This window comes from Dermacentor silvarum, chromosome 1, assembly GCF_013339745.2.
Source record: "Dermacentor silvarum isolate Dsil-2018 chromosome 1, BIME_Dsil_1.4, whole genome shotgun sequence".
Lineage (NCBI taxonomy): Eukaryota > Metazoa > Arthropoda > Arachnida > Ixodida > Ixodidae > Dermacentor > Dermacentor silvarum.
Window position 1 is genome coordinate 162,363,758 of NC_051154.1, and position 25,879 is coordinate 162,389,636.

The window sequence follows — 25,879 nt, forward strand, 5'->3', positions numbered from 1 at the left end:
GAAAAGCTCCTTTCCCTAACAATTTTATTACAATGAATATACGTAAAGTACGAAATAAGTAATCGTGTGAGCTTTTATGCCACTGCAGAAATCTTAATTTACTGCCAAGCATTTGAGGCAAAGTGGGACGCAAGTACTGACGAGCCTTCATAAAGACCGCTGCTTTTTTTTTTCCCTTTTCACAACGTCGCACAAAAGAAACTACAGGAATCCTTTAACCTTTATTCGAAGTGTTTTCAGTGCGATAAGAATTTTTATGCCGAGTGCAGCAAAACCACAAGCTGAGACTGTCCGAGGCATTGAAGCAAGCGTTATTCTGTTTGTACACTTTGCATACGAGGGCGGACGCATAGCATTTGTGAAGCAGCGTCGATACCGTGCTCGACAGCGTAACGAAAGACGCTCTTAAGGGGGTGCGCGGAGGCACTTGTAAACATCTTGTCAAATAAAGAAAAAAACACAAACAAGCAAGATGCAGAGAAACAAATCCATGCGATGGGGAAGTGACAAAACCGCCAGCGACATATAAATTGCGAGGAATGAGGAGCAAAACGTTTGAAGTGATCGGCCGAAGCGAGACGAGGACTGCACGCATGCAAATGCCAAGCCAAGGCAGGCGATGTGATGTGCGTGCCGACGCCCAAAGCAGGTGGTGTCTGCCATTCACACAACATGCGGACGTGAGCTTTAGGTGACGCTTTCCTACCGCAGCTCAGCAACGCCTCGTCAAAGCATTCTTTAGAATTTCCTGTCAGAGCGCGCCATGCGAATACCTGGGATCTCTCTGCATAAATGCTGATCAAAAAAAAAAAAAAAACTGTGGTATTTGTCAGGGGAACATTTCGCAAAACCTGTCGGTTCGAGCTAACAATGCGCTTAGGTCATTCATTGCATGGCAGAACTAAGCATTTGCGGCCCCAACTGAAGGCTCAGGCATACACGAAAAAATTCATCGTGAATCTCCGTGATTTGCTGCAAATGGCGCCTATAAGCACGCAAGCGTCGAGGTACATGGTATCGATGTCAGTGCACGGTATCCACGTCAGTGGTCGCCTATGCCGTAGTACTGTAGTTTAGGTTATGCAATGTAGACGACCACATTTGCAGAAACAGGATGACGAGTTTCTGTTGCTGAATGAACGACTAGGATTTCAAAGAAATTGAACTGATCGCACGTTTTTTGCACAGGTGTTGTAAAGTAGAACACTTTTTTTTTATTTCATAACTTTTAATGTCAACAATACAACGTTCTCGACTGGGCAGATACTTAGCAGTCGCGTGCAATGTGTAGAGTCGGCACATATCGTCGAACGTGGCTAATGTATCTTGCCTTTCCTCTGCAAGAGAACTACAACGTCGCACATAATTTGCTGCCTCCCGAATTTTCTGCAAGATTCTTCCGCTGGTCGGCGAAACGTGCGGATGGCAGCCAAAGAGGCGCTTACTTTTGAAATTGATTGACACAGTCACCCTGCTGCAGTGTCCCCATGAATAATTCACTATATCTGCAACTGCGTATGCAGAACTGCAAAACTAAGCTTATTATGAAGGCTTTTTCATTAAAGCTCGCGCTCCTGTCTATGTGGTGGAAAATAATGCCACGAGAGCTCGTCAGCATGCTTATCGCTGAATCAGATCTCTTTGCACCGCTTTCATGGCGTGCAGTGAAGTGCGATCATCTTTGCTAGGTGAGAGAAAACGGTAGTGCGAGCGGATGACAGAAAATAATGGGATAATCTTCCATGGTACGTGTGTTTCGTTATTCCCTAGTTCAAGCAGCAGCCTTTTGCCGGCTGCATTGTTCACGTGAAGCCAGCGCGTGCCTCGCGCGAAAGGTTTCGCCACCACTAAATACTTCTCCGTTACGCACACCCGAAAGTCGAACACCCCATCCATGCGCCAACACCGCTCGCTCCGAAGACAATGCTGTAGCTCCATGCAACAAAGATCCACAAAGTAGTGCCACTGAGCGTGTCTCTGTTCTTCGCAATGAAACAATAAATGAGACACAATTCCTATATATACGCAAGGCCTGTCTGAAAGCTATCCGACCATGGTCCCGGAAAAATAGAAGCGTCGCCTGGGGGTTTTCGTCGTCTTAATCCCTTTCAATGTAGTTCCTTCTTGCTTCTACACACCGAGTCCAGCGCTCTTTCTACCTTTCGATACAGTCCTGAAACCACTCCTCGGGAAGTGCTGCTAGGGCAGCCGTCGCGTTGCACTTGATGTACTCTCGGGTTGGAAAGTGCGTTCTTTTCCGGAGCCTTTCGATTTTTATGAAGAGCCAAAAGTCGCGCGGGCTTATATTCGGAGACTATAGAGAGCTTGACGAACAACTGAAATACAGTGCTGTGCCAAGACAAACGGAATCATCTGAGCCGCCCGGACAGGGCCGCTATCCTGGTGCAGTTGCCAGTTCTTGGAATTCCTCTGGTAAAATCCATGGCGAAATTTTGCTGGCGCCCACTGAAATCGTCTTTAAAAAGGCATTAATAGCATATTTGTTCCTATCCCCAGCTGAGCAACCTCTCTGACAGCAAACCGAGTTTCGACCATGGTCGGAACTCGGCTGCATGGTCGGAACCACGATCTCTCCTTATCGTGGTTCGTATTTCATCAAGAATCCCACCATTATGGCTTGTTAAAGGCCTCCAATAGCGCGGCTCACTCTCCACAGACGTTTGACTTTTCGTGAAGTGATTGTACGCCATTTTAAATTGCTTCATGACAATACCGTCATCTACAAACGCTCTTCGGTTCTTCCGAAGTGCTTCTGCTTGGCTATCACTAAAGTTTGCACATAAATTTGTGGAGTATAGTTTTGTTAAATTCAGTCCGTCATTTTCGCTCGCTCCAAATCGTGCCGAGACGAGACGACAGCATTCAACTCAACTCGTCCTACGCAACAGCACAGACAGCCAAAGGACACGCCACCTGCAGGCAAAAGACACCACACACACACATCGCACAGGGTGGCCAACCTGCGTCCCCCAGTTGCACGCACGCACGCACGCACGCACGCACGCACGCACGCACGCACGCACGCACGCACGCACGCACGCACGCACGCACGCACACACACACACACACACACACACACACACACACACACACACACACACACACACACACACACACACACACACACACACACACACACACACACACACACACACACACACACACACACATATATATATATATATATATATATATATATATATATATGCAGGGTGTTTCAGCGAACACTTTCAAAATTTATTTGAGGTTGCCTGTTGCAGACAGCCCAATTCTAGTTAATGAGCTGGTCTATTCGAAGAGGCGGACATTACTTCCCCAAGAAATTGAAATGCATAATCGAATCATTAACAATAATTCACTAATTAAGTTTTTAACTAATCACCTGATGGCCACATTGCGATTCACCAATTGTAGCCGGGGAGCTCGCGGCGGATCCACTTGGAATTAATTCTCAGGATGACACCAGTTTCAAGATATGAATTCCCGAACTTTGCGGAGAAATGCATTGGCGTTCCAGTTAATTTTGTGCTTGAATGCATAAAGCGACGCTTTTTTTAAGATACTAACTGGAACGTTAGAAAATAGAAAAGACTTGGCAGTACAACATTCCGTTTTTGGCACTATTACTTGAGAGGAAGATGCTAGGTAGTCGTTGGCTATAAAAAGACGAAACTCTATGTGTATTATTATTATTAAATATGAAAGCGCACAAACACAGAGAGAGGAAGATATGGAAGGCGCAGGCTGGCAATTGCCACCGAGAGGGGCACAAAGCCTGCCTCCTCTTTAGGAAGGAGGGGATAGAAAGAGGAGGTTGAAGATCTCCAAAATCTCCGGCACCTTCAAAGAATTGCTCCAGCATGATTTAATGTTTCGCCTTTAAGGTATGTTAAAACACACTAAGTTAATCAATGAAGACGAGGCAAAAACCTTAACAAGCTCGTCGTGCCCTCCCCGAAGTAAGGTTGGCGTGAGCTCGCATCTATGGGGGCGCACACTTCCCGACATGAAATTGGCATGTGACGCAACCTAAACGGAGGAGTTGTTCAGCGCACGGCCGCGAACCGATGCTGTGGTGCTTGATTCGCATCCAAGATATGCAAGCTGAGCTTCATTGCATCGAAGTCGATACGTGAAGCCATCCGTCTCCTTCCATTTTTTAAAAACTTTTCTTAAAAGTAATGGTGCTGCACGGGTAGGACAGATACAGCAATAAAATAGAAAAAAAGAAACGAAACACATGGAAACTTTAAAGATTTTTCTTGTATAATTTAAATAAGCTTTTGCCTTTGGTTTTCACATCACCAATTTTATTTATCAACCGAATGAATAAGACACAGTCAAATGGCAATGCACAGCATAACCACGCTACACTAAAAGACGTTGAGTTAGCTCTTCGTTCACCCTCAGGTCGAAGACGCAGTCGTTTCCATCTTAATACCTTGTGATTGGCCAACAAAGCTCACTTTGAATGCGAAAGAAGGATCAAGAAGGATGACGCACCCACAGGATCACCTAAAGACGTTGTTAGCGTGTTTCTTCGTGCAGACATTGCTACAGCTGATTCTTTCATGACAGCTCATAGAATCAGAGCTGGCTTTATGTCAGTGAGCAGTCCCATTTTCAGAGGAGAGCGAAAAATGTTTTGTCACTCACCGGCTCTTTTTTTCTTCACGTATATCCTATTAAACAACTACGTGATACAGGAAACGCCAGCCAATCACCAACCTTTCACGCAAGCTGCTTTGTGATGGCGAGTGCTGATTGAGAGAAATTAGCTTTAGCATCTCCAAGTGGTATACTGCTTGTGAGACAGAACATGAATAACCCCAGCCCTGAGAATGTCACGTGATGGTGCTTCCATTCCTACGAAACCCCGCAGCACATGAAAACGTTAATCATACTTTCGCCTCCACTGACTTGCCGAGCGAATAAACACAAATTGCTACAAAAAATAATAAAGCAGTAATTTAGCACACTCACTCAAAATGTTCGACAGTTATTACACTCGGATGCAGAAAGCCAGGATAGAAATTATTGCTAAAACAAGAATCGCAAGCAAGAATTTTCGCAACAACCAAGGCTTGGTCATGACAGCAGGATTTACGAAACGAGATCAGAGTTTAGGCACAAGAACTGCTACCTCCTGCTCGATGTTAAACTGATACGTGAACTTCACATTCATCGACGTCACACTCATTTGCTGTCCTTTATTCAATCTGCTTGGCGAGCCCGGCCTGAAAATGACGCGACCGGATCCCCGTTTGTGGGATATGCTGTCCTATAATGCTTGCAGAAGGCTTCGGATGGCCTGCACTGAGTCGATCATAATTGGTCTCCGACGGACCATCACTTGGATGCTCGCTTGGCCCTGGCTCGTGTGAGCGGTCCCATTTCACCCAGCGAGATGCGGCGGCGGCCACCGCCGGCGGCGCTCGACAGCACGTCGCCTTCCAGGAGCCAGTGAGTGCGCATCTTTCCCTTGCCCTGCATGTGAACAAGGTAAATTCGTCGACATGCGCGATACACCAACGCCATCGGGCTCTGTACATCATCTTTCTTATTAGGCGTTCCCTGACGAAGTAGATACCATTGCGACACTGACCATAAAAATCCGGCACACTTTTCTGCTTGACGACATTTCGTCGTCCACGAATCATTGGATGTTTAGAAATACATTTGGTTGATCTCTCAAGTGTTATGAATGACCGAACCGTGCATCTGTAAATAGAGCTTGACAGAAGGACGAGCTGCGTCTAAAAACAGAAGTAAAGAAAATGAGTTTCAGAGTATGGTTAGCTCCTAGCTAACAGAAGCACTGGCAAAAACTACACCTTTAAAGCTAGATCGCTGCCAAGAACTTATCTCACTTCTACCACCAGTAAAAAAAGCTTATGCTCAAACGGGTGCGTTAGCTGATAACAAGCGCCATCGACTGATAAAAACGTTTAGAAAAAAGAAGGAAGAATTGATCTAACCCCTTGACAACATTCTTCACTGAAAGGTGCTCTGCCGGGTCACAATAGCTATTGCATGAAGTAACTTAGGCTTTCAAAATAAACCATTAGAGCTTAGCGATGTGATTGAGTTATGCGCAAATTCTAAACTATAATTCCCTGCTGAAAGAAGCGTTTTAAAATTCCTGCCTGTTGCTAATAACGCACACTTCATTCCTAAAACATCTAATAATAACAGGGCGGATCAGTTTTGAACGACACCCCGTTGAGCGCTACAAAGCGCAATTAATAGAACTTTGGACAGTTTCCAAAACGTGCCTAATTACACCACACACTTCTAGCCTAGGATATTTGATCTACAAGACACCTCCATAAATTTCATTGCACGATGTGTAACAGTTCTTTCAATACATTTTCCTCGGGGTCTATAGCGCACATTCTCCCTTCTGTCGCAAGGCTGGGCAGTATCGAAGATACATGTATCTGATACTGTATACAGGGTGTCCAAACTTTCATGCACCAAGATTTAAAAAAAAAGAGCAATTGCGTTACTGGAAGAAAACTTAGTGCATGTTGTTCCTATGTACAGTGGAGTAGCCACCAGTAATTCTTTCGTTACCGAGATTTAATTAGGTAATTGTAATTAATTATCTAACTCGAGAAGTACTGTCCTAATTATCAAAGTGTCAATGAAAAAAAATTGTACAGCAACATGAAAAACTTCCGATACAGCTTTCTGTTGCTCAATACGTGCTAGATAAAAGTGTTTTCCGAGCGTGAAAGAAGCCCGCGAATACACGCAAAGTGCCTCAAGCGGCCAGTCGCACGGCAATTTTGCGTGTATTCGCGGACTTCTTTCATGCTCGGAAAAACATTTTTATGTAGCACGTATTGAGCAACAGAAAGCTGTATCGGGAGTTTTTCATGTTGCTCTAAAATTTTTTTTACAATTATTGTCGAATAAAGTTGTACCTACCTACCTTCTCGAGTTAGATAATTAATTATAATTACCTTAATAAATCTCAGTAACGAAAGAATTACTGGTGGCTACTCAACTGTACTGGAAACAATATGCACTAGGTTTTCTTCGAGCAACGTACGCAATTGTTCTTTCTTTATATCTTGGTGCATGATAGTTGGGACACCCTGTATATGTATCTTAGTATGTTAAGATGCTCTCTGGGTATAATGATGTGCGTCGACACGGAATGGATGACGCGCAGCCTGTTGCGTTCAGTGTCCAGTTCCTTGTTTTACCGGGGCCTGTTATGTCACCACATGAACTGTGACGGACTTGAGATTCTACCGCGCTTGATAGGTGGCGCTCGGACGGGTCAATTAATTACCGGCACCTTTTCGAGGACAGTTTTACATGCATCAAGTAAAACTCCTCCTCCTCCTCGCATGAGTATCCTGATGCATTAGGCAAGACGTGTATCATATGAACTATCGTGTATCATAAGATACAAGATACACCTATTGCAGAATCTAGCTACGAAGTAACCCATAGTCACGAAAGACTACAAATGACGGCAATTTAAGTCTTACTACACAATTTTTGCGTTAAGTCATACTTCTAATAACCAAACGTCACCATGAATATGAATAATGAACAACACTACTATATGCCACCTATAAGACTCCACACTTTCAGGTGGTGAGTTCCGCATACGTGCACACATTCACCCCCTTCCATTCTCTGTCTTCTGTCTATTCCCCTTTTTTCCTTCCCCCAGCGTCTATAGGTTAGCCAAGCAGACGCTTTTCTGGTTCACATTCCTGCCTTCTCTCTTTATTTTCTCTCCCGCACTTTCCAACTTTAACGAATGGCGAGCGCCAGCCCGCCTCAGTTTTCTTGAGAATATAGGATTCTGTGCGGCGACAGCATATCAAAAACGAGAAGCGAGGTGAACCAAAACTAAAGGCGATCGTCATTTGTTAGAGGAGCGTATGATCAATAAGTTTTTCTTTCACCTTTCAATCAACTTTTTGAGAACAACACTAGGTTAATATGATCATGAATTAAAATTGTTCACTACTTAGTACGTTAGCTATTGCCTCTAGGAGACGTGTTGTAATTGCAGAATTGAAGTCAGCCACTACTATTGTATGAGTACATGGACTGAAAATGTATCGCGAAACGCATTGCTGTTCCAGTTAAAAGTCATCGACGCTACAATTTCCGAAGTGCCGGAAACACACTAACTCGAGTAGCAATATATTCAGCGGCAAATGTTCAGTGCTTTAAGTGCATTTTACTAGCGCAGGTCTAGTCGCTGCAAAATACCGATACACACGCTCCGCAAATGAATTCGAAGCCGCAAAAGCAGGCGCTAAACACGAGAATGATGTTTTATTGCAATTTTTTTCCTCTCGCCGGGGACACCCGACCGCCGCCGTAGTACATCTCCCTGCGCACACAAGGGAACGCGAAGCCCTCTTTCGCTCTTATAGGTCTAGCTATGTATGACCCGAGCTGTCTATTACTAGTCTCCACCGCAAGTTCATTCGCCTTCATGCAATTATATTCAAAGCCCATGGCCTTGGACAGGGCAACTACGTCCTAATTTAGCTTTAGATGCATTGTTCTACATAATAACAATAGCTATTGCGCCATTTTCGCTGTACCAATAGTGAAAATAGCAGTATACCAATAGCATGATATAAAATAACAGCAAATGCAAATAACTATAACAATAGTTTCTGCGACGTAATTAATAGTTTCTGCACTATGCTTTCCCCGCTAAGAATGGATAGTCGTAATCGACAATATTTTTTCTCTTATAACAACGCTTTCTGAGAATCATGGGCCGAACTCAAAAAGCTTCTCGTTCGCAAGGGCTATTTTCCAGTGACCGGCCACTTTCGCTAACAATCTGTACAGCATTATAATTAGCTGTAATTTGCTCTTACAGAGAATTCTAGCGTAAGACTCTGTCTTGAATACGCGTGCCCAGATACTCTAATCTGGCTTCAGACATTAGTGCTTCAAATTTCGTAAAATTTCTTGCTGGTTGATATAGTTCCATAGATGGCTTGCTGTCCATCGCGCCTATCCGGCATGCTGTTTCTCTATCTCCGATTTTAGGTTTAGCACCCTTTCGTCGGCCGCAGCATGTCGGCGCCGTTAACAAGATTGTTAACCACCTGTTAACAACAACAACAGGTGGTTAGCCAAGTAGAGTGCTGCGAAATGACGATATATATTACTTGGTTAGAACATCAAAAAGTAGTCTTGCGTGCATGGTAGTAGATGAACTTCGAACGGAACGTGCGCTTGACCGTAATCACACATACGTGTACTTACGCCAGAAATTTTCGTAAAATCAGATGCTAGTCAATTGCGTTGACGGCCATGTTATTAGCGAAGGTGTTCGTCCAATAGCAAACATCACTTAGGAACTGAAAGGGAACACAAAGCTTTTCGTTAATAAGTGCCCTTTGCGATTGGCTGGCCGCCTCGGCTAATAATATGTCCTAGCATTAGGATTGGTTGTATTTTCCTCTTGCGATATCAATTATACAGTAAGAGCATTTTGTGAATACGGGCCCAGGAGGCCTTGATTATTCGACAATCAGAAAGAAACGCATGCAGACAATTGCTATAAAGCGCAAATAAAAAAAAAAGACCACGTACCTTGACTTCAATCTTCCCACGAGTTTCAGTAACGAAGCCTTTCTTCCGAATGAGTTTCTGGCAGCTGTCACTGATGTGAATCCTTCCATTCTTTAGGCAGCACGGCATCATAGAAAAAAAAGAGACAAGAAACCGAGAACAAATAGAAAAATGGTAAGAGAAGTAAGCATGCGAAATATGTGGGACGAACTAAGTTTATCTTATAGTAAGCAGCAAAGCGGTGAACTGGGCTAGTTGGTACATTGTATAAAACTGATAAAATACCAGCGGAAAGAGACCAGATGAAGAAGAACATAACCTAATCCAGCTATATTCCCATCGTCTTCTTCATCTGGTCTCTCGTGTGTTTCCGCTGGTTGTTTATCAGTTTTACGAGTTTGCCTTCTACATGCTCATCATATGCATCCTATCTGTCTTTTCTGCACCGAATAATGGGAATATTTGAGCCTCACAAGATGAAATAAACCACAAGACCTGAATTAAACGAGTATGAAAACAATTCACGCTAATGAAACGGACAACCTAAGGCATGGTGCAGGGCTGCAGTTTCGCTTTCCTGCGAATCACGTGCGCATCGAAGCACACCTGCTTATCTTTCCCGAGCGCAGCGCTGAGTGTAGTGGGCACACAAGATCAGCTGTGCTCTGCGAAGATTGCCCTAATTCGGGAAAGTAAGCTAATTCCACGCGAAGCCTTCAGCAGTGGAGATTGTCCGGAACGGCGTCACCACAGCGCCAGTGGTTCGGTATTGTGCTGTCGACATTCATTTCAAAGGAATCTAAATTAAACTTACTCACTTTATATATAACAACAGCATCGCTCGGCCTTCCTTCCTTTGACTTGTTTGACTCCCGAGCAAGGAAGTTTAAATGTGCGTGGAAATACCACTCAAGGAAAATCATATCCCCAGTGCCGTCGCACGGAAGCACGGCGATCCAGACACGTGCTCAGACTATATTTAGTCGAGCAGTAAGCTCGCCTCGAACAGAGAAACGCATCTGTAGTTACGGCCGAGACGCTGCGCACGACAACGGAAACAGGAACATCATCCCGCCTCTCCATGTAGAAGAGCGACGCGACGTTTGGGCGTGACTGCGTGCAAACTGAATAATTGATTAGTGCAACGGCTGTACACGGAACGACAAAGGCCTGCTTCATAGGAAGCGACTCAGTTAATCCACTTGCAAGGCATGCGTATGTCTATAGGGGCCGCCAACATGACCAGCGCCAGCGTATACTCGTCGCACGCGTTGTAATTGCGATTCCATCTAGTAACATAGATGAAGGAGCAACGCTGAGTACATTTCGTATGACGTCACCTTTAGGGTACCAGGAATCTAAAAAAAAAAAAAAACGGAATAAAGCAGCTTTGCGAGCGCAAAGTTTACCCGTTTGCGCAGCTACTGATGCGTCGTCTAGCACCGTCGAAACTCAAATGTCACCCATAATGAGGAGGCAAGGCCGTCTTCAAGACGGTTTCGCGGAAGGTTAGGCTGATCACGCATCGCGGCTGCGTAAGGTCACGGCTGCCGAGTACACTCACTGCCGAACAAAAGACTTCATTTAACGGATCCCTCTGAATGTTTGCCGCGTGAATTCGATGCGTTCGTTATATCGCGCTTCACGAAGTGGTAATCCAATGTGAAGCAGAGTGTCCGAAGCGAGGCCACCGAGCGGAAGGGTGGGCAGACGCCGCATTTGCGTTGACTGAGGTGCACGAACGCCCACAAGATGACCTTGACCTATGTGCCGCAGCCAGCAGGCACTAACGACAACCGCGACGCGTGTATGCTCGCACGACAAAGCAATGCGACATCTCGATTCACCGTTAGCGTGTGAAACTCGGTTTTTTTAAATGAGGAAAGCAAACAGAGCGAGAATTCCGACCGTGCATATAATTTTGCGCTACGGCCATCGTACAACGCGCTTGTTTGAGCATGTGACAGAAATGCGAGTGACGACAATACAGAAGCAGCTTAATCTTGGGTCGGTAAACAACTTGTTGCTAGATTTTATTTCTTACTTATCATCCACCGCTCGCGATTGGCTCATTCTGGTGACAACGTCACTCGACTACTGAGAAGGCGTGAAGATGAAAAGAATTAGAATATAATGGTTACACTATTTCTGCCTAGGTTTATTTACCTGCTGCAAGGCACTCCTTCGCGGTCAATGTGTCTACCACACTCAACATACGCACATGCGAGACGTTAGATACCGACAGTGCAACATTACGGTAGGGGCATTGTAGGTGTTGGGCATATTACCACTAGTTCACCACTCAGTACCAGCATGCCTGCGTTGGTAGCTAAATATTTGTAGTCGCTGTACAAGGGCAGCAAACTTGCATATTACCGTATATACTCGTGCAAGAACCGCACTTTTTTTTTTTCGCGATCCTGACGAGGTGCGTTCCTTTTACGAAAGTGGGCCATGGTGTTCAAATTTTTCTGTCCGTGTGTAATATTCTTAGTTTCTTTGGGCAAAAATGACGAACGCTGTGACTTTTATAACACATATATTTGTTCACGCAGGCACGCCACGCAGTTGGTGCCCATCTATAATCCTCACTACTGTCGCTGTCACCGCTGCTCAGATTCGGTTCGGTAGCACACTCATGGATACAGTCGTCCACAGTGCCCTCCACGGCGTTAGATATGACTGTGACGTCACAACTTTTCACAACGATGTCGTAGAACCACGCACGCCACGCGCTCAGAATCCAAGAGCATGCACACAAGCGGCGACGCTCTATTCAGTCTTCGAATTTTTTTATTTCAACATTTTTTTTTCAAATTTTAGTACGCCAAGTTGGGGGTGTGACCCTTACATGAGCGCGGCCCTTAGTCGAATATATATGGTACTCCTCGCACAAATCAGGTGCATCTCTCCAATTCTGCCGCTTTAGCATAACTCTGCATCATAGCGAAATTAGCAACTGCCTTATGGCCAATCATTGACGAACACGCATTACAGATAATCGATTCTGTGTGCTTTACGAACAGTATATACAGATCTCTATTACTCTCCTTTTTCTCGCCGTAGAGAAGCAGCTAGAGAGAAGGTGGCTTTCCCAAGTATAACAGAGCATGAAGGATCATAGCGTCGCAGTCCTGTGTGCACTGTCTGAAAACAAACAAACCTTTGCATCGAATTACGATGTCGTTGGCATTAGTTTATATGTAGGTCACCCAAGCCTTTATTCAGGAATACTTCAGCTATAGCATAAACTCTGAAGACAACTCATGTATTCTTTGAATGTAAGGCTCTACTCGGTTTTGTTGGCGGCCGGTGTCCCGCAGCCAAAAATACATATATCCTGCAGTATTTCAACAAACAAGGAATTTTTTCGACCTCTGAAGATGCCCGCAGTTCACCAATCAGTCGCAGAGCCAAGTATAAACCTTTCGTTCGTGCTTATATATATAAACAAGAAGAAAGGGAACCGAGGGGCTCGATTTTTATGCATCCTATAACAAGCCAACAAAGACACCAAGGAAAACATAGGGGAAATTACTTGTAATCACGAATTGGATTAAAGCAATCATAAATTAATGGAAATGAAAGTGGATGAATAAAACTGTGGCTCCAATCCCTAAAGGACACTAATAAAGTTCTTCATCCATCCTTCCATCCAATCCACGCTGTGAAGGTGGTTGGCCAGCGAAGCTGCATGTAAACGACTCCCACAACGATTACCCATTGTGACGTCACTTGAATTCACAGACGTGGCTCTACAAACAGTGAAACCAGAGGCAAGTGAAATGTACTTAACGACACCCTTTATTACTTCACAACGACATTATATTCACGCTGTTCTTCTGGCGTCTTTACTTTCCGTGGTCTACTCATGGTAGCCTGGAATGAACTGAATGAGTTGCTAGACCGTGGTGACGTCACTACATTATTTCTATGCTGTTGGGTACTTTTCCACTCGTAGTAGCTTACTCAACCGTAATCTTTACCGAGAAACACACGCGGGAGAAGGAACGCTGTAAACGACACCCAGAACGATTACCCATTGTGACGTCACTTGAATTCACACACGTGGCTCTACAAAGAGTGAAACCAGAGACACTGGTTTCACAAGGGTTTTGAATGACTTCAACCCCTTTCGAAGCAGCTGCAAACCTAATCTTTACCGGAACGCGTCGGAGGGTGTTCCCATTGCTCACACGCGCCTTATCATCCATCATGTGGTTTTGATGCTTGTTTCGTGGTTTTTCTATTGAAAAACAAGTGCTGAGCTGTATGCTTCATGCCTGATTTCAAAGGAGATATGCTGTTTGTATTCAATTTTTAGCCTGGCGTTTTTTGCTTACGCCGACACGCCAATTTCCTTGGCTGGTAGAGGCCTATACAGCTTCACTGTAAAACAACTTGCCGCACGTAGGGAGCGATCCCACGTCTTCGCACTACGCGTGCGATGCTCTTACCAATTGAGCTACCGCGGCGCCGTTTTCCCATCCACTTTCTGGGGTATTTATGTGTTACTACTAGTACTAACCCTGGGAGTTCTAGCCAACGCCACCACTCACAAACCTTGACGACGGATGTGGAACATCCTTTCTGCCGCAGGCGTCATGAGTTCGTGATCTTTTTGGGTGAAGGCAACTGGTCAATAAACCCACACATGTTTCCTGAAGGCCTCAATGTTGCGGGATTCGAGACCCTCGTTATGTAATGAACGAGAAGAAAGGGAACCGAGGGGCCCGATTTTATTAATCACATCATAGGAAGCCAACAAACATAGATAACAAGGAAAACACAGGGGAAATTACTTGTGCTTACTTATTGAATTAAAGAAATGATAAATTAATGGAAATGAAAGGGGGTGAAAAAACAACTTGCCGCAGGGGGGGAACGATCCCAGGTCTTCGCATTACACGTTCGATGCTCCTATCAATTGACCTACCGCAGCGCCGTTTTCCCATCTAATTTCTGTGTATATATGTGTTACTACTAGTAACATATATATATATATATATATATATATATATATATATATTCGGGCGAAATTGATTCCTTCTCTTTCTGTCCCTTCTTTACTTGTCCAGCCCTTCTGCTCGTTGTAACGCGACGAAATAACTTTTGCTCATCTCGGGCTTCTTGTGCCGTTCTGTGCCAGTGAAAGGTAACCTATCTCCATCTTCTTTGACTGAAGCAGTGCACAACAGACCTGACACATAAGGAGAGAAGATGACCAGGCGGGTTCAGGGATATGCCGGCATGATAGCAGTGTGACGGCGTGTCTAGCGCGCGCTGCTTGTATCAATGATGAATCATCACCTTACTCTAGCCCAAATGTCGACTCAGCTATCCGTCTTCTCATTTCTCACTGGAATACTTGCAAAAGGCAGCGTTCGGCTGCGTGACTGGTCAGCCAGGCAGTGCGCGCACGCTCACCTCTGCGTGTGTTTGCATCCGCGCCGCCGTGTTGACGGTGTCTCCGAAGAGGCAGTAGCGCAGCGTCTTGAGGCCCACCACACCGGCTGCAACGGGCCCCGAGTGCACACCTGCGCGTTGTCACGATAGCAGCACTCACAAGCCCGCTCCGGAAGTTTCTATTTCTGAAATATCACAAGTATTTGCGTTATTTCTCGCCACGGTTTGGTGTCGCCGAAAGCTTTGTTCCCTCACGTTCCCCGTCTACACACCCCACCTCGAGTGTCCCCCATACTCACTTGCAGTGGAAAGGAGGACTTTTAGGGCAATCGAAGAGAACAGAAAATGGAAGGAAAAGAAGAAAGTAAGCAGGAACTGGGTTTAACTTCGCAATTTGGCCTTCATTCTAAGCAATCAGGCCTAAAACGACAAGGAGAAGCAGAGCCAGACGCGGTGACACTGGCACGGCCTTTCTCTTTCTTTCTTTTATTTTAAGGGTCATGAAGCGCATTAAAGTAAGCGATCATTCAATTTGAATTGAACTGCGGGCAGCAGAGTTGAAATTCGGACTAGGGACGCATGATTGGAGCTAAGCGAGGTTGGCTCAAAAGACAAGGACGGTGCGAAATGATTATCAAATAATTTTATTTATATGAGAAAGAAAAACTAAACACACTGCCGAATACAGCCCTTCCGTGTTTGGATTCGGAGTGATTACTTTGCGTCGGAAACAAGACCGCGCAAAACAGCGATTTCTAAAGACACCTGAAACGAAGCGCGCGGGTCGCTGGCGCAATTGTTATGATTTATGCCGTCAAAACTGCACAAGAACATCACCGATGAGAATAATCTAGTGTCTACCGTTTTTTCATTGTCGACAGCCGCAGCCCTACTGTCAGAATCTTTTTTTTTTTTTTCAGACACAGAAAAAAAAAATGAAGAAGAAAGCGGTAATGAACGTGTACAGCTTGGTCGCCATTTCCGTAAGAATTTCAAGGTGATTTAAGTGATATCCGTCTCCGCAGATCGTTTCGCGCCTTCTTATTGTACAATAGGGGCTAAAAACTGTTGCTAAATATTCTTCAGACTGTATAATCCCGATGACTGGAAATTATGCAAGTACTTCTACATTGCCGCTGCCTTATACGGGCCGGCAGACAGCCTGCTAAGACTCGCAGTTGAACCCCGTATCCGGTTTCAATGCCACGCACCTTCAATCATCGTTGGGAAGCTCAGAGTACGCCCAAACAGGCAGCACTAATCGTGGCCGACTAATCTTAACTGAAGCCGGCCCGCTTCGATTGCGGCAAATGGCACGCGCTCGGCCGGCATGCGGGGCTAGGTCTCCTCGGAGCGGGAGAATTTCATTTGTCAGCATCAGGGCCGCGAGGCACTGTCAGCGTCGCTGAGCACCACGCTCGGTCAAACACGCACGGAACGCGCGGGCACGATCGCAGGAGGAAGAAAAAGCGCTGACGCCCTGCCGCCCCGGAGAAACACACACCGACGACAGCGCGGCCGGCGGGAGGGCTGACGTGGCGCGTGACCGGCGCCGACGTCTGGCATCACGGCGCCCCGCCAGGCAGCGCCGCCGCGACCGTCGTAGGCGCCGAGGTGCCGCTGCGGTTACTTTGCTGCGCCGCCCTTGACGAGGCCGCTTTTAGGTCAACAAGCAGGAACGCGCTGAATCTGGATGGTCCACGCACTGCGACGGTGGCACCAGCTGCAGGAACCTACAAGTGGAGTCATGCTTGCCATCGTGCCGTAGAAATCACGGCTATGATTCGCAGGGCTTCGTTTCTCGGGCACGCGCATGGCTGCAAAGCAGAATACATGTGCTCGAAGAGCCTAGTGCGCGTAGTGGCGACGGACGAGATTGCGTCGCAGCCTCAGATTCCCCTGTGTGAACTCACGAGTCAATAGTATCGAAAAGAGAGGTCCGCGAAAAAAAGGGACGAAACGGAACCATTAGTTCACATCCATATAGGGGCAAAAGCAATAGGGTGGCTTCAGAGTTCTCTTCGTGCATGTCGGAGCATCGCTTGGCTGACAGCTCACCAATTGCTCCGTCAGGTAAAGCTGGGTAACTCTATTGTCCTAGCACGCAGATAAGACAGGCGGAGTAGTAGGAAACGACAGCGCGACGTCCAGGACCAGTCGCGCTTCCAACGGACGTAAAGAAAACTGCCAGAAGTACCAGGCCCTATTTCAAAAAGCTTTTCGTTCGCGAGTGCTCTTTTCCGTTGGCCGGCGGCTTTTAATATGTCCAGCATCAGGATTGGCTAACATTTGCTCTTACGGACAATTCTAGCCTGAGAGTTTTTTTTTTTTTGTATATATACCCTGGCTCTTAGTTCAAACAGTTCGCTGGAAGACGATTGCTGATTGGTGCGGTTGTGAAATAAATAAAAAAACCTCCCTGAACGGGAATTATCCAATATATGTGTAGTGCTATATTAAGCTTCGGCTTGCTTCTGCTGCTGCTGTTGCGGCTCTATCGCACACGTGTTGTGGGAAGAGTAATGTTTGCGTATGTGTATGGAATTAAAGACAACGTATATGCACTCACGTAGTCTTGCGTGTCACATTCCATACACGTACAAACTTCTCTTTCCCTCGTGTGTGCGTCTTGTGCTTCTTTGTCGTGTTTCCTCTTGTGCATGCTTGGCCCCAGCATACTGAATACGGGTATATGGGTGCTGAAGTATGACACGTACTTTAGTGTTTTCATCAGTGACTCTTCCTTGTCTTGTGATAGGCCCGTAGTCATCCGTAGAGGGTGTTAATACAGTTTTGCACCTATGCGCATAATGTTTGCGCGGACAGTAAGTTGTTATCACGCCCTATAATACCCCTCCTGGTGTGTCGATGACTCAGCACGGACTACTCCATGGCGATCAGCACCGTCCAGTCTGTCGCGAAGTACTCTCCACCTGCCGGCCGCTGTCAAGCGCGCACACAATAACCTTAAGCTGTGCATTCTCCCCCTGTATTGGGAAAGGGTTCGGCCCACATTGTTTGTCCACAGACCGATGGACAGAATTTTCGGACCCCCTCTCCCTATAATGATACGTATTAAAAAAGTTTACTACGCCATTTGTTGATAGCATTCATGAGAGAATCGTAGTCTCTCCTACGCCGATGCTTTTTTCCTGCTCTTTCGAAACTACAAAACCAAAGTCACCGTAACAGTGCATCTTTGGAGCAGTTTATCTTAATACACCTTAATTAGGGGCGCACATTACTCTTCATCTAAAAAATATTTCGTTTGGAAGAAAACAAGAGCCAAATCCTATTAGGACGATGGTTCTTACAACTACATAAGTCAATTGTACCACGACCATATTTGTGCACATTCCTTTTATGTTTAAAACATTTGTTGAACAAGAAAAAGCCTGTCTGTGGAGACAAATACTTTTATAATGATGGTTCTTAGAATCACAGTTGAGCACCGTCTCGAGCTGGGCTTGTTGGTTCACCATTACAGCGAACAACGCAGGAATCTGACGAATATGAAGTGAGGCAGCAAAAAGACAGAAACAGCTCTGAGTGTATATTTTGTTGTGTCTGTCTTCGTCAGATTCCTAAGCCCTTCCCCCGTAATGATGAACTTACAGCTACGTAAGCCAGTAGCACAACGAATTGTTTTGACCGTTGCAAAAGGGGATCGATTATCTGTCGTTACCAACAGCGGCAACTCCGTGCACAAAAAGGGCACGCAACACCTTCAGTCGCATCGGAAACAACATTAATAAATAATAGGAGGTACATATCAGGAGTAATAGCGTGAAAGAGGTGAAAGACACATACAGAGAAAAAAAAACACACATTTTGTTGGTCTAGCTAGTTGATGATACATGTTGGAAAAAGCCGCGCCATATTGCCGATCCTGCTGGACAAGCATTTTTTAACACACCCAATGATGCGTGTATACCTCTCAATGAACGCGCACAACATAATACACGTCACCAGCCAACACTCGGAAAAATGCAATACACCGAACGCTTTGGACCCTACATTTCATTGTTTCCCTAAAGTATCGACAGTCCGCGTGGGCCAGGGCATCGCAATCCTGAGGGGGGGGGGAGTGCGGTATTGTGTAAGAGTTCAAAAAGCGGGCTGTGCATTGCAACGCGTGCGGAATAGAGCTTGAGAGCCGGCAGTGACGATTGGTGCCTGCCCTACCGGCTCTGAGCTCTACCCAGTCAGTGCACGCTGAAATGAAAGTTCCACTTCGTGGACTCTTACATGCAGAATACCCCTCCTGGTGTATCGATGACGCAGCACGGACTACTCCATGGCGATCAGCACCGTCCAGTCTGTCGCGAAGTACTCTCCAACGACGCACCGCATTAAAATATCAGCACCGAGCCAGTCACATTCGCACCTTCCTTTACCCACTCGGTGCTGGCATAAGCGCCGCAGCTACACTTTCACACGCAAAGCGTCACTCCCGCTCGAGGATGTGCACATTTGTCTCCTTCAGTTCGGAGACGTCTTTTGGAACCGAACAGGCGAACGTAATATGTGTTCATAACGCCAGGGACTTGGCACGTGTCCGACGTATAAGTAGACAGAGGAGTGATCTCTTCCCGCCACCGGACTATACACTAGCCGACAGCATCTGCAGTATACTGTACCGCAATCGAACTCTAGTGGGAGGGACGTGTGTGCGCGCGGCGACTGCTCAGCCTGCTCCACCCATCTCCCCCATCAATACTTACGAATCACTTTACCGTGTAGCAAAATTTTAATTCGTGCTTAATCAACTTCCGGTATGAGGCTGTATCGTTGGAATCAAAGGTTCAATCTATGTATCGAGAAAGGCCATGTTTCAAATTTGTGATGAGGCCAGCCGACGTGTTAAAGAGCATCGCAACGTTCCGATACACTGATGCTAGCGTAAGTAGCATAAGTTCTTTCTGTGAGTGGGCCCTTGCGTGCTTCCTAGCGTGCTGTCCGTGGTCCATCCGGGAAGACTAACTGACGCATCTAAATTAATGCAAATTTTATAGTGTGGCATTGGTTTACGTTGCCGAGAAAGTAGTTAGCGAATGCTGCTTGAAACGTTTCCCATGTTCTGCCCACTGGAGTCTATAACAAAAGATGAATAAACAAAAAAATGCGGCGTCTCTTATAGTCTACATTCCCAAAAGACAGGTACTGCTAGAAAAGGAAAGTCTGCGTCCGCAGCAATGAAATACGTCCACGTTACAGCTGGGACAAAAAAAAAATATTTGTCAAAGCATGCACATCTCAGCAGGTGCAGTGTCTAACTTTCCGTCTCTTAGAGAATCCAATAATAAGCGACTACGTGGTATGAATCTTCATCTCATACAAAATTTAATGTTGCGCGGGGACAGGTGAGAGCGCACGGCAGCATTTACGACGTAAATGCACCGTCCTCCTGTTCGCGCAATGCGATTTCAGCAGCTAGTTTCTGCGTAGATCGCTGCGCATCTGCTACCTGAGCACACGAAGTTCATTACATACTCGGCATCGCGTATCCTAGGTACCATACCGGGCAGTCGAAGAAATCTTTATTAAATTACACACTCAACACGCGCTAACTTGTCTATTTTCGTGACTAGCACAGCCATTAGCGATACCGTTGACTGCACTTGGAACCAGCGCGCTGTGGAGGTGGAAGAATGCGCTGAGCATTCAAAATCAGTTAAATATCCGATATCCGCTAAAAGAAAACTTTCGCCGCTAAAAAAATGCTGAAATCCACTGTATCTATCTGAAAATCCACTAACACGGCAGCACTGCACTACCTCCGCGTGATCGGTGATCGCCCAATCTCCCCAGCTGTGAGACGCTTTTAGACAAAAGCAAGTGCCGCGACGCGTTTCCTTGCAAGCGTCCCGACCGAGTCCATCGTGGTGGCTGTGGACAGTCGCGCGACGCGATCGTTGCCGCGACGCGCCGTGTGAGTTGCGAGGAAAGACCGCGCCGTCTCGTGTCATTTGCGTGGCTCTTCTAGGCTACTTAGCAGGTGCGTTCTGTCGACAGATGATGGTTTCGTGCGCATTGATGGCGCGTTAGCTATGCAAGTCACTTGGAGTTGCTTAGGTCTCCCTGGACTTATTAGGCAGCTTAGCTGAGCGTCGTTTACGGACCACTCTGCTCACGTTTCACGCACTCGGGCACTGCAGATAACTGCACTGCGTTGATTTCACAGTATTGATAAGCGCGTCGTAGCGCGTCTCCCCAAAACGCTATCGAGACGCATGCAGTTTGGCTGCAAAAAGACAGCGAAACCAAGCGGATGCATCATTAAGCTCCGCTGAACCGACTCTGCAGAGGAACGAGGGTACCATTCTGCCTTCCGCGGATGCAGAGCCGCTATGAGCGCTGTGCACACGCGCACTAGTGTTTCTGCTGAGCAGCTCTGCGCTAATTGTTAGGATGCACCAGCCTGAGCGGAAGGGACTTAAACGCTTAGCTAAAGCTCTTCACTGTCATACTTGGAAAGGCGCTAATACCTGCGATGCGGCCGGATGTGGAATCAATGTCCGCTATCTGCATGTAATTATTCCACGTAGCTTACACTTAAACTTGTGCACACGACATGCCTGCTTGTGGAATAAATCGCATGCACGGTTTTGTTTGCTTGTTCATAGAAGCAGCAATTAAAGGAGCGCAAGAAACGAGATGTGATAACTTTTTGCTTACCTTCTTTCGCGAAACGTCAGAGAGCCCTGTCTCATGTGTGCACATGCACGAAAATGCGGTAGCTTTCACGTTTGTTATAGCATAATGGCGTTACATCACACATATTTGCGAAGCGCTTTACCATCATCGACGTCCCGCAGGTAAACATCTGCTTGATTACATGTTGCGTTTGGTGCTGGCGCTTCCCACTAATAGCCGGAGGCCACCATGGAACTAATCGACGCTGCGGCTACCGCTATAGTGGTGACTGCATCGTGTGGCTCGGTATCCTGCACGAAGAGGGCATTACTTTGTAGCATTGCTCTTTTTTGTTTATTTGTTTGTTTGTTTATTTACCAAGTAGCGAAAGCGCGCGTGTGTTTATTTATTTATGAATGGCGGGTTGGCACGTGCAGAACGCTCTTCAAGATCGATCGACATCTCGTCCCTGTGCTCAAAGTGGCCGACTCTTGTATGCTGTACAGCCCCTAACATTTCTGTCAAGAGCGATGGAACGCCGCGTTGCTGAAAGAACAGTAAACTATTCTGAGACGGGCTTATGGTTTGAGAGATAGTGATAGAGCTCAAGGAGAGCCACAAGAACCTGCGAACCCCGTATTCTTGAGTACAAACATATTCTTGAGCCCAACCACATATTCTTGAACGGCAAAGCGAGCTTTACAGTCCTAGTTGGGAGCCCCGCCAGAGGAAGCGCCGCCTTCGAAACGAGCTAGGAATGTTGTTACCGCAATGCAGACTGTCCACCTACAATCATCTACAATCCATCTACAAGTGCCTCGAGCAGGTAGCCGCGCGGCAATTTTGCGTGTATTCACGGGCTTCTTTCGTGCTCGGAAAAACAATTTTATGTAGCACGCATTCAGCAACAGAAAGCTGCATCGGGATTTTTTCATGTTGCTCTACAATTTTCTCATTGACACTTTTCCTGTAATTATATATTTGAGAAGTTGATTAAATAATTAATACTAATTATGCAAATAGGTGGAATCTAAAAAATAATCTGAGTATGTCCAAGCGATGGCAAACAACATTACCTTGGTTCTGTCCAGCCACGTGGCATTTGCATAATTTTAAATCTTGCTGAATGATGGTTGGGGCACTCTTTATACACCGTAGACTCGCGTAAGGGCCGCACTTTTCGCGATTTTGACGAGGTGCAGCCCTTACACGGGACCAGGCTATATGGTATAATTTTTCCGACTACAAGTTCCAGGAACTTTCACGCTTACCCACGGAATTCCTCTCTTGATCTGTTCGTTGCGGCGCGCTCCTCTTCCTAGTTCAGCGACTGACGTACGCACTTGTGTCCGACGCCGAAGTTGGAGCCGGCTGCTCGCTTGCCGTGTTCCTGGACGCAAGCTACAACCTTGAGCTTAAGTGAAGTGTCGTAAGCCATCCAACGCTTGCTCAGCATTGCGGACTCCCGGCAGCTGGCAGATAAGCCGAAGGAACTGGCTGAGCTGGCTGCGAAAACTAACCGCACAAAAGAACGATGGCGCCGGCAACTTGCGCGCTGCCACGGAGGCATCTCTGTTAGAGCTTCTCTGCTTTTTCGTTCAAATTTTGGGCTGCCAAATTGGGGGTGCGGCCTGTAGACGGGTGTAGTACTAGAGGTTATACGGTAGTGCCTAATTCGGACCACACATCTTGTACCTTTTCCGCACCTTTATCTCTCATGAATAGCTAATCAGCCTCGATCGACTATGGCATTTGACTAAAGGTTGCCCGCTATATGTGTTTTTAGTTAACTCACCTGATTAATTATGCATGTGCATACCTAGTAGCAGGTGATTTAAACGCGCGGAAATCGTCAGCATGGAGTCTTTGGGCAGTAGCAAGGGCAGTTAAGTTTGGCAATTAACTGGAAAAGGGAACTGCGAACTAATATACTTTCAGAGAGAGGCAACTGGCGTCCTCAAACGTATATAATAGCGACTGCAGAAGACCCTTTCTCTCAGCTGTAAACGGTGCCCACCCCAACCAGGAAGATCCAGACAGCTGGAACAAGAAGCAATGATCGAGACCATGGACACGTTGTTGTCTGTCAATAAAGAGACTAGCACATTGTATACATAAGATGGGTCGTGTTTCAATTCACCATTCTCCCAACTAAGAAAGCTTCGCTTACATGGATAGACATCAGGAATGTGTTCTGCCTAATAGATTTTTTTTTTTACTTTCTGAGTGAGCGAAGACTGTTTCTGTAGTGTACGTATAACATATTTATACCTTGTCAAATGCTGATGCGTGTTTGCGGTGCATGGGGATCACCAGGCAGCTTGTAAATGTTTTTACTACTTTCTAACACCTGTATCAGACCCTCAAGAGCGAAATGACCTCCAATTCAGAGCAGTTGTTGTGAATAAAATAATAGTCTTATCGTGTATTCATTGCAATACATTTGCCCTGAGCGGAAGTATGCAAAAAATAAAGCACTTGAAATATCGTTCATTTCTGCAACAAAGAACGATTAAGCACAAACAGAGGTTCCCCTTATGGTTCGACAAATCCTAGCGCACTTACTTGTTACTTGTTGCCCATTGCAGTCTTTTTTTTTTCTCTTCTCTTTGGGAAAGTGCCGGGTAATCGGAAAGGGGGGCGCCCCCCTCCCCCACGTTACGGGGAATAATACTTCTGTATATAGACGTTAGTTCAAAAGAAGGAGGAACTTTGATAAAAACTGAATGCGTCGGCCACGCAACTTGTAAGATTGGCTTCATTAAGCGTTCACTCAGCTGAAATGAAAGTACGACCAGTGTACATGAATCCAGAGGGCTGTAAGGTTTGGTGAGGCACTTATCTAAGCGAATATGTTATATGTTGATTAAGTATCCACGAGATATACCTGATGTTTGAACGCATGAGGCATGACCTGATGCACGTGCAGAACGTATTACTAAAACATAACATAGAGACTTAAGCTTAACTAAACGAGTGCGGCGGAAGTCTGCCCGTCTATATTTGTCGTTCTGGATATTCCTTCTAATTTCATAGATTATCATAAAGCCTAATTGAAATCCCGTAACTGCCGATTAAAGTTAGCGTGGTTGATGCAGGACAGGGATTGTAAACCGCGGAGCTGGACATTTCTCAGCCCGCTTATTTCAATTGATAATAGCGGACAGCGTTGCGGCAGTGATGATAAGTCGCGGCAGTGATGATAAGTCCTGGGTACAGGTACGGAGAACTGGAACTTGAGCGGCTATTAGGCGTTTTTAATTTGTAAATGACGCTTGTCACATTTAGCATGTTAAATTGAACTCCCATCGCTGAATTAAATTTGCGTACTTTTGGTTGTCAAAAAATTAGGGCGGTTCATCACTCAGGCAGATCATTTGGCCTGGAACATATGCACATCGACAAACTTGCTATGGAACTAAGCAGAACTATTGGTTGCTTACACAGACTGAGTACTCTGGTTTCTCTATGGTTGAAAAGTTAATTCTACTACGCGCTCTTTTATTCTTGATTAACCAAATGCATATTAATTTGGGGCACTACTTCGCAAAAAATATAATAAATTGATACTCTTACGTGCATTCGAGGGATATCATGGCCTTGTACATAACTTTAGAACCAAACCATCTTACTACAAACCAACTACTACAAGTTTATGCAATACAGCAAACAAAACAAATCACACTATATCCTGAATGCACTACAGCCTTCGACAACATTATATAGGAACACCAAAAATAAGAACCAATTACGGAAAACAACTAGTCAGTTACCAGGCACCTTCGCTGCTAAATCTCCCACATGATTTTCTAGTTGAAATTATGGAAGATTCGAATAAATTATACAAAACTTCTCCTTGTGAATAATATTAAGCTTGTCTGATTAGAACCGCAGTATAAATTACCAGTTTTTTGTTTCTTTTGTTTTCAGGTTATAGTTGGTCTGAAACAAAATCTACCTTAAGTGTATTCTGTCGGATTCTCATATTTCTTGTAGACATGTTCTGGTTTTACGAAAATAATATTCTGTCTCGCGGCACTGCAGTTGATTACAGTATGTCTGCATGATTCATGTTGCTGCGTACGGCCTGCGTGCCCAATTGTTGTAGGAGCAGAAGCCTTTGTCAGGCCACACGACCTTTAGCTTCTGCTTCCCTTCTGTTGTAAACAGGAGAAATAAACTCATTCAAAAAAATTGTGCTCGAAGGTCAGCGATTCTATATCAATGGCTGCATATAGTTACA

The 25,879-nt window shown here is 45.7% G+C and overlaps 1 protein-coding gene across 3 annotated transcripts in view; it reads right to left on the bottom strand.

Moving 5' to 3' along the window:
• Positions 1-4,333: 4,333 nt before the first annotated feature.
• The window catches only part of LOC119436320 (soluble guanylate cyclase 88E), a 57,887-nt gene continuing 36,341 nt past the window's right edge, over positions 4,334-25,879 (bottom strand). For 2 of the 3 annotated variants that reach the window (XM_049656981.1, XM_037703138.2), the window contains 3 exons: positions 15,022-15,131; positions 9,616-9,705; positions 4,334-5,508 (listed from right to left, as the gene is read on the bottom strand). In XM_049656981.1, the coding sequence (XP_049512938.1) occupies positions 5,371-5,508; positions 9,616-9,705; positions 15,022-15,131 (338 nt within the window). In that variant the 3' untranslated portion in view covers positions 4,334-5,370. The remainder of the gene's footprint in view (positions 5,509-9,615; positions 9,706-15,021; positions 15,132-25,879) is intronic. The other variant, XR_007463789.1, reaches the window with a different exon arrangement.